The 12,154-nt window shown below is 55.7% G+C and overlaps 2 protein-coding genes across 2 annotated transcripts in view; one reads left to right on the top strand and one right to left on the bottom strand.

The window, feature by feature from the left end:
- Positions 1-3,497, top strand: part of SETX (senataxin) — a 56,054-nt gene extending 52,557 nt beyond the window's left edge. The window contains exon 27 of the mRNA XM_006918173.3: positions 371-3,497. Coding sequence (XP_006918235.1) covers positions 371-1,111 — 741 coding nt within the window. The 3' untranslated portion in view covers positions 1,112-3,497. The remainder of the gene's footprint in view (positions 1-370) is intronic.
- Positions 3,498-11,355: 7,858 nt separating this feature from the next.
- The window catches only part of NTNG2 (netrin G2), a 62,712-nt gene continuing 61,913 nt past the window's right edge, over positions 11,356-12,154 (bottom strand). The window contains exon 11 of the mRNA XM_015594128.2: positions 11,356-11,591. Coding sequence (XP_015449614.1) covers positions 11,356-11,591 — 236 coding nt within the window. The remainder of the gene's footprint in view (positions 11,592-12,154) is intronic.

Below are 12,154 nucleotides of genomic sequence, written 5' to 3'. Positions count from 1 at the left end.
CAGGCGCTGGACATGTGGCTGGTGCAACTGAATTTTTAATTTCATTTAATTGTGATTAATTGAACTTTAAGTAGCTACATGAGGCTGCTGTCAGCCGGTGCAGATCTGCATGGCGTCTGGTCACCAGGCAGCACGAGTGGCAAAAACGGAAGCTGTTCTCCTCATGGGTGGGGAGGTCCGGGGACGTGGTGTGTCGCGCTGTGTTCTAACCTGTTTTTCCTTTCAGCCTCGTCTAACAAGTAATGGATTCTTGAGACTCTCTGTTCATAAACGTGGGCTCGTCTGTTCGGGATCAGAGCCGGAACCGCACGCTTTGCAAGCAGGTGCGCGGTTCTTTGGGGCGTAACTATTTCTCCCTCTTCGTTTCAAGGAGAACCAGCACTGGAATCACCTGATTCAGGACGCACAGAAGCGTGGTGCCATTATCAAGACCTGCGACAAAAACTACAAGCACGACGCAATGAAGATCCTGAAACTCAAGCCCGTGCTGACGAGAAGTCTGACGCACCCTCTGACCGTCACCCCTGAGGTGGCCAGACCCCAGGGCGGCGACCTGCCCGGCACCAAGCTGGACGGCACCTTCACCAAGGTAGCTTTTGCTTTGTCTCTGTGCCACGTAGCCTCTGACTCCAAGGAGGCTCTTGCGACTCTTGCTGCAAAGGACTCAGAAAGGCCGCCTGCGAAGGACCAGCCTCGCGACCCACGGCTTTTTAGGAGGATGGGCGTGAGCCCTGAAACCAAAGGGAAGTGCCTGCAGGACCCACAGCCCTTGAGCCCCCAGTATCCTGGAGCCACGCCTCCCCTGGGGGAGCCAGGCTGCGTGAGTCCCCAGGCTCTGGGCAGCCTCGCAGAGCAGCCCTCTGCCACCGGCAGCAGCCACAGACCTCGCGTGCCGAGTGAACCTCCAGCCGCTGGCACCGATGCTGCCAGCGATCAAAGGAAATGTGACCAGGAAGGGGAGCACGGCCACCGGAGAGAGACCAGGGCTTCCAGCGAGGGGAACCAGGAGCGGCGGGGCCCTGCGGGCCGTCACACCAAGAGGAACTCTTCCTGGGATGGCCGGGTGCCGGAGAGGGAGGACCGCAGCTCCAAGAAGAGGAAGCTCCCGTAGGGAAGCTGCGGCCCAGACCTCGGCCGAACACTGCTGCAGGTCAAGGTGGCGGCCGACGGTCTGTCCTGATGGGATTGTTCCTTAAAGGGAGTGTGTGTGCTATTGGGAAACGGGGAAAACACGTGGTGACCCGGGGCCTGCGGGTCATCTTCAGCGCTGCTGTCAGCTGCAGAAACTCTGGAGAGGGCGTTTGCGTTTCGATGTCAGTGGCCTTGAAGCGCCAGACGTGACTTGTTGATCTCTTGTTCTTTTTGAAGAAAGTTAGGTCGAATCGGAGCGGATGCTGTAAAAGCTGAAATGTGTATTTGTATAGCAAATAACAAAGTCCTTTTACAATTGAATCTAGTAGATCACTTTTCTTTCCTCTGCTTAAAATGTTAATCATTTTCACTAGAACAAATTTTATATTTAAAAAAACGAAAGAAAAGCAGGAGGAGGGCAGGGCCTGTCAACCTGTCATGGCAAGACAGGTCTCCAGCAGCCCGCCCGGCAGCTCCGACATCCCTAATTCTGTTGAAAAAAGATCCCTGGAAGCTGCAGGAAGCAGATTTCTGCTGGGTCAGGTTCTACCGATGTGGGACAGTTCTAGATGAGGCACCTTAGCACAGGATGTGGCATTTCTGTGACTAGCTCGCCCACCTGTTTAGTGAGCACATAGTTCTCTAGCAGCAATTCGTCTTGAAATAGGTGTGAAATGAAAGGGTCACTCTCAGATTATCTTTTCTTATGCCCCTGGCAGCTCGTGAGCTTCCAGTAGGTACGGTTCCAGCTCAGTGGGTGCCCGCTGCTGGGTCAGGACCAGCCGCCTGCGGGTTGCCAGGGGAACCCAGCCAACTAATTCATTTTAAGCAGAGCCTGGAAAGCCTCGTGTCAAACACCTTCCCAAGGGCTTCTGTCACCAGGCAGCTTGGGACCATGATGGCGTCAGGCCCGGTGTGATAATTTAGGCAGGAAGGAAACACCCTTTTACGGAGAAGGCTCAGCACTCAGAACCAGGGGTGGGCTGACAGGTCCCCCAGGGTCTTGGGCACCATCTGAACTGTGGAGGCCACGCTGTGGGTCGTCAGGCGTTGTGCTGTGAGTGGAGGGCTGAGGGGCTGCCTGAGGTCCAGCCCCGGTTTCCAGGCACTCTCCGGCACACGTTCCCGGTGTGAGAGGGGATAGTGCAGCGGTGGCAGGGGACAGTTGTTAGAATCTGGCTTGTGCCGTGTAGAGCGCTCGGCCGGAAGTTGAGTCCCTGGAGGTGGATGTGTGCGCCATGTTCACGTTTGTCATTCGTTTTTGAAGCATAAAGGGCTTTGTGTTAGAAGTTCTACTGAAGTTATATGAGTTAAGAGCTGTAAAAGAAAGTGTTTGGTTGCCAAAAGTTCAAACGTCCTGTTCCTTCATTATGTGTCCCTGTCACCGGTGTCCAGACACCTGCTGATGCCGAACGAGGGACGCGCCTGCTCCCCGCTTGCCAGTGGAGAGTGGCCCTGGCGGGCGGTGGGGGGAGGGCCACCCCATCCAGGAGTTTCCTGCGTGTGCCTTTGGCAAGAAATTTCATTGGTTAGGTTTACTTCCCATCTCTCTCGGTAAAATGCTCAATTTAGCAGTTATGGGAGTGGTGACAGTTTAGTCCCCCAACTCTGTAAATGTGTACAGGCGGCAGGACACACAGTCGGGGTCAGTAGCTTCTCCCGCTGTGCTCATGCGTACAACACATGACTTAAGAGAAGTGTCCTTCCGGTTCAGCTTGGTGCCTGGGCTCACACGCGGTGCTCACCTGTCGGCTCGCCTGGTCTGATGATGCAGGAGTGAGTAGGAGAGCTGTGGAACCCGGCCTCTCCCGGCAGGACACAGTCTCCTCTGACCCTGCATTGGAAACTCTTTGTTACTCTTGTTGCTGCGGCTGGTAAAAGTATTTGCATAACGCATTTCACACGTAGAGTGTGGCTCTCTGTGGCTGTCATAGCGTTGTTGGTTGGTAGTTAATCTCATCACAGGGCGAAAAATGGCTGTTTGCTTCGTCCTTGCCACGGCACCGTAAGAACGTGCCCTGTCTTCTTTCAATATTCTTTCAACATGAATGTATTCTTATTTTGCTTTTTTGTATATAATTTGCATAGGATTTATTATGCACGGTTTATTTAGTTAATATGTTTTCATGTATTATCAGGAGCAAATTTGATAAGTACATGTGAATAATCTGGAAATGTTTTATAACAAAGTGTACTAAACTATTTTCTAAAATTAATTGTGTACATTGATAATTTTTTGCTGTAGCTTTGACTCTTTCTATGCTCTTAATTCATAGCTGGGATTTGGCAAACAATAGATCTGTTGTCTATTAAAAACCTAAATTTTACGAGAAAATGGCAGAATTAAAAAATGGAAACAAAACTGACACGGGTTAGGGGTTCTGTGTTGTTTAACTGAGGTGCAGCGGGCGAGCCGGGAGTCCATCTGGTCTGCCGTTGGACTTGCTTTATGCGGAAATTATTCAGTGGAGATTTGTTTCATTCAAGCCTGTCACCGAGCCCCACCCCCACCTCTCTTGCCTCCCGCCCCTTTTGGAATCTTAACCTGTAGGTGACGAGGCGCCTTGTGGAGAAGCATGGTGTCAGTAGGTGTCTAGTTGGGTCCAAGGAAACACATGTTCACCACTAGGCTGAGATGGGGGAGGGAGCGAGGGAAGAGGGACAGATGTGACCCATGAAAGGCGCTCCTAGGCACCGAGGGCGGGGATGTCCTGGGCGGGCCTAATTGCTGATGGGCACAGAGATGCGGTGTGTTTTATTAAAGTAACTTGGGGAATGTAGTCAGCCTTTGCCACACTGTGCCTGGTCAAAGTGTACCTTCAGCCTCTGTCACTGTGCCCAGGGTGAGCGTGCCGACAGCCTCCCCTGGCCGCTTGCCCATCCTAGACGCGTGCACACGTCACCCGGGTGGGTCAAATGACGTGTTTGGCAGTTAACGGGGCTTACTTCACCAAATGACCCGACGAGAGGCGTGCGCTCTGGGATGAGAGGTGTGCGCTCTGGGAGAGCCGTTCTCTTTGTGGAATTTGTCACTGCGATGATTTTTAAAGTCACTCCTGACCAACCCGCACATGCGATCACCGCCACTTCCTGGGTTTCTCCATTTGCTGAGGAATGAATAATTGAGAGAGGAAACTAAAATTTAGCTCCAGCTTTAATAGAATTTGTAGTGTTGGGCGGCACCATAAAAGCAGTTTCTGTACACGGGGGACCCCTCTATAACTCTTAAAGGACCTGAGTTACTATCACCCTGTCTTGCTGTGCAGTGGGCATTTGCCAACTCAGATGGCATAAACGGTACCCACAGACCAACAGGAGCTGGGAGCCTCGGGAGGCGGCCTCAGTGTGCTGGTGCCCCCCAGCTTCATGCTCAGAGGTCCAGGTGTTGGCCCAGAATCACCCCAACACATAACTAGATAAGGAGAGCCTGCCGGTTGCACCTGGCATTAACCCCATCTTGGTAGAGCGTGTCATGAAAGGTTTTATTTCCAGTTGCTCGGGTTCTATAATGATCAGATGATAAGAGCAACAAACGATGCAAAAACTGACATTTCCCAGGTCTGCAGGCCCCAAATTCACGCCTGAGTCCTCTGCGCCACAGCTGAGCTACGCCACACACTGGGTGAAGCAGCAAGAAAAATGGGATTCAAAAAAAACAGGCCACAGGGACAGTTTTTCATGGTTCCTCTGCCTGCGGGATGGGTTCCCAGGGGGATTTTGGGACCCCACCCCCAGGCTGCGGCTGCCACAAGCAGGTCTGTGATGGGGTCAGGCCTTGGGGCGGGGCTGGGAGGTCAAAAGGAAACCAGCGGGAAGACTATACCCCAACCGCAGTGCCATTCGACTCACGGGGGGCCTCTTTTCCTGGTCTCCCCGAAACTGCAAAACATTGCTTCCTCCTCCTCTGCCAGACACTCCCCTGGGCTCTGCAAGGACCGATCGGCTTCTGAATTAGTTGATTCTGACCTCTTGCCGATCGCTTGGTGCAGGGACCAACTCCTGGAGCTTCCTGTTCTGCCATTTTCCAGGATGTCACTTCTTTTAAAATTGCATTTTTAAATTGAATCTATTTAATTTTATTTTCAAATCCTTCAAATGCCTGACATCTTCTAGTCTTTAAACTGCTCTCATAATCTCATAATTTAAACTTGTAAACAGTGAGTCTCAAGTTCTTTTAAAAATCCCATTGAATAAAATATTCTTAAATTCTCCAATTTAATCCCAAACTGAGTGATTCATTAGGTTTTGAACTGAACTAACAATACTAATCTGGCAGATTAATATGCCAAATTCTCTTAAAATGTTGAAAACACCTTAATTATCACATGCACTTTAATAGAATTTGATATACCAGCATTAGTGGTTTATACGGTTCGAAGTTACTTCATAGGCTCTTGTAATTTTCAGTCTTCCCACAGGAAGAAAGCTGCTGCTGAGGGATGTTTTCATCCTCCTAAATGAATCAAGGCTAGCATCCCAAGCAACATGGAGCTAAATTTGTGACTAGAGGACTGTATGTGTCCACAGTGATTCTCAGGCCACTGGTTGGCACAGACTCAGCTCTTAAACTTCTTGTGAAATAAATCGTACATATCAGAGTGTATATAAGACCGATGTAGAACGAAAGGCTGGGGATGAAGTAAACACCAGTGCACTCACCACCCCAGCCTACGAAATGGGACTCCGATGCCTGGAAAGGCCACTCATGCTCCCCCCCTCCGCCCACCTCCGTGCAACCTCCATCCTGGATTCCGTAGAGAGCGAGGAGACGCACCCCCTCAGGGGTGGGGGGAGAGAGAGGAAACAGGTCATAACAGCCAAGGTGCCACGCACTTCTCTAAGCGCTGCACGGACTGACCTGTTTAATCCTCACAGTAGCCCGTGACGTTATGACTATTTTAACATCCCCATTTCACAGGTGAGGAGACTGAGGCACAGAGAGACTGCCCGAGGTCATCCAGGTGATGAAGGACAGAGTCCAAGCCCTTCACCGCCATCCTTCTGTTTTGGGGACCACCTTCCCCTTCAGGGCCAGCTGTGAAAGCTGCAGCAGGGGACAGGCCCCAGTGCCTTCGGTGTCAGCTGCAGAGCTCCCGGGACTCCAGGACCCATTCCAGCTTCACCTGCTCGGTCAGCAAAGGAGGTGTCGCCTGGCCAGGAGCCATCCGAAGTGCTGCCACCTGGCCTTCCAGCCTCGGGCCCACCCTTGCAGGATCTTCTGTGCCACCAGGAACATAGCCACAGACTCTGGGAGCCTGGCCAGACCTTGTCAAGCCTGAGGGATACGTGGGCGACACAGTGGCAACTTTCTGCCAGCAGCTGGAGTCCTGCTGCAAGCAGACCTTGGTTCTGGGTGGGGAAGGGGGCGATAGGAGGGGGCAGAAAGTGAAAGGGTAGGGTGTCGCATTTCTTTTTGATTTTAAAAGGCCTCCTTCGATATTCAGGTTATGTTGTTCAGCGTTAGCAGCAGGCTAAAGGAGGGCGGATGTAAGACAAGGCCATTATTGTTAGGAATGAATAAATGGGAGAGGGGTACGCTGTGCGGCTCAGTGAGCCTGGGATTTGCACCTGGACTCTGCCTTTCTGGCTGTGTGACCTTGGGCAACTTGCACACCCTCTCTGTGCTGGATAGTCCGCTTCTTCGTGCCCTTCCTTGGCCTGGGGACGGGGGCGGTACCCGAGGCAGCATCCGGGTCCACAGGGACAGCAGCCAGGGCTCTCCAGCCACTGGGGACAGGATACTGGGTGTTGCTCTGGCTTCGTGAGACCCTCCCCACGCATCCAGCTCCCCTGATGTGATTCTGGGGGTCCTGACATCCTTCAAATCATCCCTTTTTCTGCTTAAATCATGCAGAGTTGCCTTTGGGTGCTGTGTCTCAGCTCTGTGACGGGGACGCTTTTGGAGCCTCTGCGTCCTCAGCTGTACAATGGTGAGTCCTCAGCTATAGGGATGGAGCCACTCGGCTCCCTGCCAGCACCCTTGAAATAAAGATGGCAAACCTTGGCACAAAGCTGAGCACCGGGCTTAACAAATGCTGGGGAAGCTGCATGTGGATTTGTTTTATGGAAAAGTACTAGAAACGTATATCAGAAAGTCTTAAGAGTCGTTAGCTCAGGCTGGAGGATTGTGGGTGATTTTAACTTAAAAATTATTATCGTTTCACTTTCTATATTTCTAACTTCTCTACGGTCGTAATTTGTGTTTTAAAAAGGAAAAATAAGCAAGGAAAGCTTTCCTTCCCTGGGCCTTTTGCCTGAACTCATTTAGCCGAAGTAGTGCTGGGCGGGGGGCGGGGGGTGGTGTGCAGAGTGCAGGCGTGCGGTGAGCCCCCTATCATCCCTGCCTGCTCCAGCCCGGCCCTGGCCTGCCAAGAGATGCCCACAGCGGCTCCCCAGTTGCCCATAAATGCCTCGCAACTGTAATGCATGGCGGAGGAGGCAGGAGCCCTGCAGGACACAGCAGTCCTGCTTATTTAGAGGGGGCAGTGGGGGCAGGGCTGAGGATGCCTTGGAGGGGTGTCAGGGGAGGCGGTGGCTTTTCCCCTGACAGCAAAGCCATTTGGATGAAGCCTGGCTCCCCGAGGCTCCTTGCTGCAGTGGGGAGGAGGGAGGTGGCAGGAGCGGGCGCAGGCCAGCCTGGGGGGACGCCCCTGCCTGGGGCGCCATGTCTGCTTAAACCCTGGAACCTGGAGTCAGGCTGTCTTGAGTCAACGCCTGACTCGAGGCAAGTTCTGCCCCCTCTCCTAACCTCCACTTCACTTTCTGTAAACAGGTATGACCATCCCTCTGCTTCTGGCAGTTGTTCTCAACCTGGGGCAAGGTTGTCCCCAATTTGCATTGCCTGGAGGCACTTTTCGTTGTCGCAGTGGGCAAGGAGGTGCTACTGGCATCTAGTGGCCGGAGGCCAGGGATGCTGCTGAACACCCTACAATGCACAGGACTGGTCCCTCCCCCACCAAGAATGTCCATGGTCCCGAGGTTGAGAAGCCTGGCCTAGGGTGAAGGTGAGGGTTAACTGTGCCCACGAGTGTGCAACGCCTGTGGACGGTGGCTGTGTTAGCCAAACTGTGATCCCCTTGGCCATCCTCCTTCCGTCTCAGAACCAAAGGTCAAAACAGGAGTTCTGGGGACAAGGGCACACCGTCCAAGGGGAGGCTGCGCTGTGACTTCGGGCTCCGCTCACCTTGTTTCTCCTCCCTGCTGCCTGGAAAATGTGTTTTCCAAATGGCCACTGGCGACTTTCCCTCTGGCCTCTGGCTGAGGCGAGAGCTGGGCCTGGTCTTCGGGGACAGGACTGCCACTGATTTACGATGCGCTCCCCCTCCCTGGCCCTTGCTTGGACAAAGGCTAGTCCTGGGGAAGCTACACGGTGCTGGGCCTGCAGAGAGAGAGGCTAGGGAGGACAGAGCGGCAGAGCCCCCGAGGCCCTCTCCTCCCAACCCCTCTGGGTGACACAAAGAGGTGTGTGCAGTAGGAGCTGTTGGTGTCTGTCCCTGAGCCCCTCTCTGGGAGCGGCCCCTCCCCACTGCTGAGTTTTAACAGCTAACAGCCGCTCCCCTCTCTCCCACGGGCTTACACTGCAGCCCCTGCCCCAGCGAGATGCCAATGACAGGCCGATGGGAGCTGCCCCCTCGCCTAGAGATGTGACTTATGCCCAGAGCCCCGCCCCCGGCCCCAGCCAGGCCCTTCCCTCCCATCAGAGTTCACTCAACAAACCCATGCACTGGTCCCCATCTAAGTTCTGCCTCATCTAAGTTCTGGACGCTAGACTGCGTGCGCGTGCGCGTGTTTAGGAGTGAATTATCGTGGTTCCTTTATATTTTAATATCGCGATGACTGGGAGTCAGGCAACTGCTTACAAATTGCAGCCAGCCTTGGTGGTTACCTCGTAGGTTGGCAGCCTGCCCCTCCTGCTCTCATTTCCAGGTGGCAGGTGGGGGCGGGTCCTATTCTGGAAGGACGTGGCTCCAGACAGCAAGGCCCTGACTCCCTGGCCTGACGCTGCTGGAGTTGGGTGTCTTTGTCGCGGGCAGCATATGGCACACGGGCTGGGGCCGCAGGAGGAAGGGTGTCAGCCTCTCTGGCCTCGGGGGACTCGGGGGCCCAGATGCTGGGTGGGGTGAGCCTGTAACCCATAGTTTAGGAAATGGTAATTCCGCATGTAACAGAAAACCCGAATTCCAGTGTTTTAGTCACGTTGAGGTTTATTTTTTTCTCACGTCAAGAAGTGTGAAGGTTGGCAGCTGGGGCTGGCCTGTGGCTCTGCTGGGTCCTCAGAAAGGCAGCTTCGCCTTCCTGGCTCAGCCATCCTCTCTCACACCCTGGGTGCCAGGCCGCCCCTCCCCACAGCCCGCTGACTGAGCACTGGGGGTGGGGTGCGTAGTGGGGAGAGAAAAGCCAAGGCTCAAAACTTGGCCAACTGAGGCTTGCTTGGTGGGGAGTGGGGGAGAGGAGGTTTCTTGAAGCCCCGCCCACCCATCCCTCCTCCTTACATCTCATTGGCCAGAACTGTGTCACATGGCCACCCCTGTGCACAAGGAGCCCAGAGATGTTTTATTTCAGCCGAACTGAGTGGGTTCTGTCAATAAGGAAGTCCGTGAAGCCACAGGAACCTGATAGAAGGCACTTCTAACTGACCCTGCAACCTGGCATTGGGGATGGCAGCTGGGGGATGTGGGGGTGGGGTGTGGCCTGGTGATGCAGCCCGTCATATATGCTATCGGTTGTAGCCCCCCTCCTTTGCTGGGTTGCAATCCCACCATCTTCGAAACTGAGTGTTGTTCTGCTCGGTTTTAGCACTGCCTCGGGGTCTTGGGGGAGTGTGGCAGGTCAAAACTTCCCAGCCTGGGAATTTTTGCGGCTGCTGCTGGCAGAAGCAGGTGGCAGAGGGTGACTGCAGGAGGGGGCTGTGACCTTGGGAGCCTTCTGGGCTGCGAGGAAGTGAGTAGGTGGGGCACGAAATCCTGAGTGCGGCCTCCAAGGGCCAGACAGACTCGGGCATGCTCACTAGCAAGGGGCCTCAGCTGACGGGCGCCATTCTTTAGAGCCTCCTGTCACCACCCCAGCTCTGCCCCTGCAACCCCTTGGCCATCTGTCCTCCTGCCTGCGCCCCCTTGGCGGGCTCTGGCCAGCAGGGGGCTCTGGAAGGAGGCGGCCCCCGCAGACACTGGGCCTGAGGTTCAGGGTCCAGCAGGTCTGAGGCCACACGACCAACCCGATTTGTAAATCGGATCCTGGAAGTCACGCCCTGTTAGAACACTGGACTCTCAGCAACGATGTCAGCGTCCGCCCTGCACTTTAAAATTTGAGGACAGCTGAGGAAAATGCAGTAAACTGGAAGGGAAAGGTGGGAGACAACCTCTTACATTTGGGGAACGTGTGGGTCACCGGCAGGGCCACGCCTGCCCAAGCGGGGGGCGGGGGGGGGGCAGGGAAGGGAGGCCTGTAAGGGTCAGCGTTTCTTTAAGGTTATTCTGTGGGCTCCTCTTTAAATACCAAGTGAACACAGAAAGAAAACAGGCCTTGGAGGCAGCAATGAGCAGATTGTTTACTCCGTCGGATTATACACCATCAGCCACCCCGTGGTGACCAGTGTCCCACTCATGTCCCTTGTTACAGGGGACGGTTAATACAAACAAAAATAGTTCTCTACAGAACAGAGTTTCCGGCCCTCCCAACCCTCCTTCCTAACCCCCTCCCCCCCACAGTGAGTTCCTTGGTCACCAGAACTCGAGGGGCCCCGGGTCTGGGGGTGGCAAAGGAAAACTGAGAAAGAATATAAAAGAATCAAGTCAGCAACTAGAGTTGTAGGCAACTGGAGTTCGGGGTCCGCTGGCCGATAAGCCAGGGGGTGTCTGCAACAGTCGTGTGTGTGTCTGGACCTGGGGGTGTTGGGTGACCAGCGTTTCTCCCCATCTCACCGCCAGCAAAAAAAGAGGAAAACGGAAAGGGGCAGCGGGTAATAGAAAAACTAAGACCAAACTCGCAGGCCGCGGAGGCCAGGGCCCCACAGTGTCCCCTGTTGCAAGGCCTGGGCGCGGGCAAGTGCCATGAAGGGGGCGCAGGGCGGGAGGAGGCCGTTGGACCCTGCTGAGTAGCACCTGGGGGCAGCTCGGGCTGCACCCTTCTCGCCGCCCGGCCTCGGACGCCGGTCCCCGAGACCCCGGACCTATGGGCGCAGGGCACAGGGCGCAGGGCGCGCGGACCCGCCCTCACCAGAGGGGCTCAGCAGCCAAGGCGGGCGGCCAGCCCCAGCAGCAGCAGGCAGCCGAGCAGGGTGGCGGGGCGCGGCTCAGCCCCAGCAGCGCGGTCGCAGTCCAGGCCACCGTCGCCGTCGGCCGGGTCGCAGCGGGGCTGCTCGCAGCGCACGCCCGTGTAGCCGCGTGGGCAGGCGCAGCGCTGGTTCTGCACGCAGCTGCCCCCGTTCTGGCACAGCAGCTGGTCGTCGTCGCACACGTTGGCTGCGGGGCGGAGCGGCAGTTAGCTCGGGTGGCGGCCTGGTCCACCCCTCACGTTGGAGCCTCTGCGACTGGGATGCGCGAAGCCCTGGGGGCGTGGCCTAGACCAGGGGGGTGTTGGAGGCTCAGGCGCACTTGGTGCAAAACGTCCCCGCGTGGATGGTAACAACGGCTAGGCGAGACCTGGCCCCTGCCTCCCTCGCGCCACTGTTCCTGGCTCTCCCCGCTCCCTGGGTGCGGTTCTTCGGATGCACCTGCTGTCGCCTCCATGCTGTTCCATGTGCCTGGAGCTCTCTTCCACCCTCTTCCCGCGCCTAAAGCCGGTCTCCGCCAGGCCATGGGATGGGACGGCCCACCTCCGCCAACTCCAACTAAACCCCAGCTGCGCTTTGCCTCCAGCTCCCTTCCCGACCAACCCCAGCTCGGCCTCTCGCGGCTCCCACCTGGTACAGACCCCTCTCCCCAGTCGCATCAGGCCCGCCACCCCCCACCCGGCCAGGTCCGCGGCCCCTGACCCCACCTCCGGCCACCCCCCCAACCCCTCTCTGCCAACCCTCCGGGTCCCC

This window comes from Pteropus alecto, unplaced genomic scaffold (assembly GCF_000325575.1).
Source record: "Pteropus alecto unplaced genomic scaffold, ASM32557v1 scaffold67, whole genome shotgun sequence".
In the NCBI taxonomy this organism is placed as follows: domain Eukaryota; kingdom Metazoa; phylum Chordata; class Mammalia; order Chiroptera; family Pteropodidae; genus Pteropus; species Pteropus alecto.
Note: the sequence above shows the minus strand (reverse complement) of the source record. Positions and strands in the feature narration are given on the sequence as shown.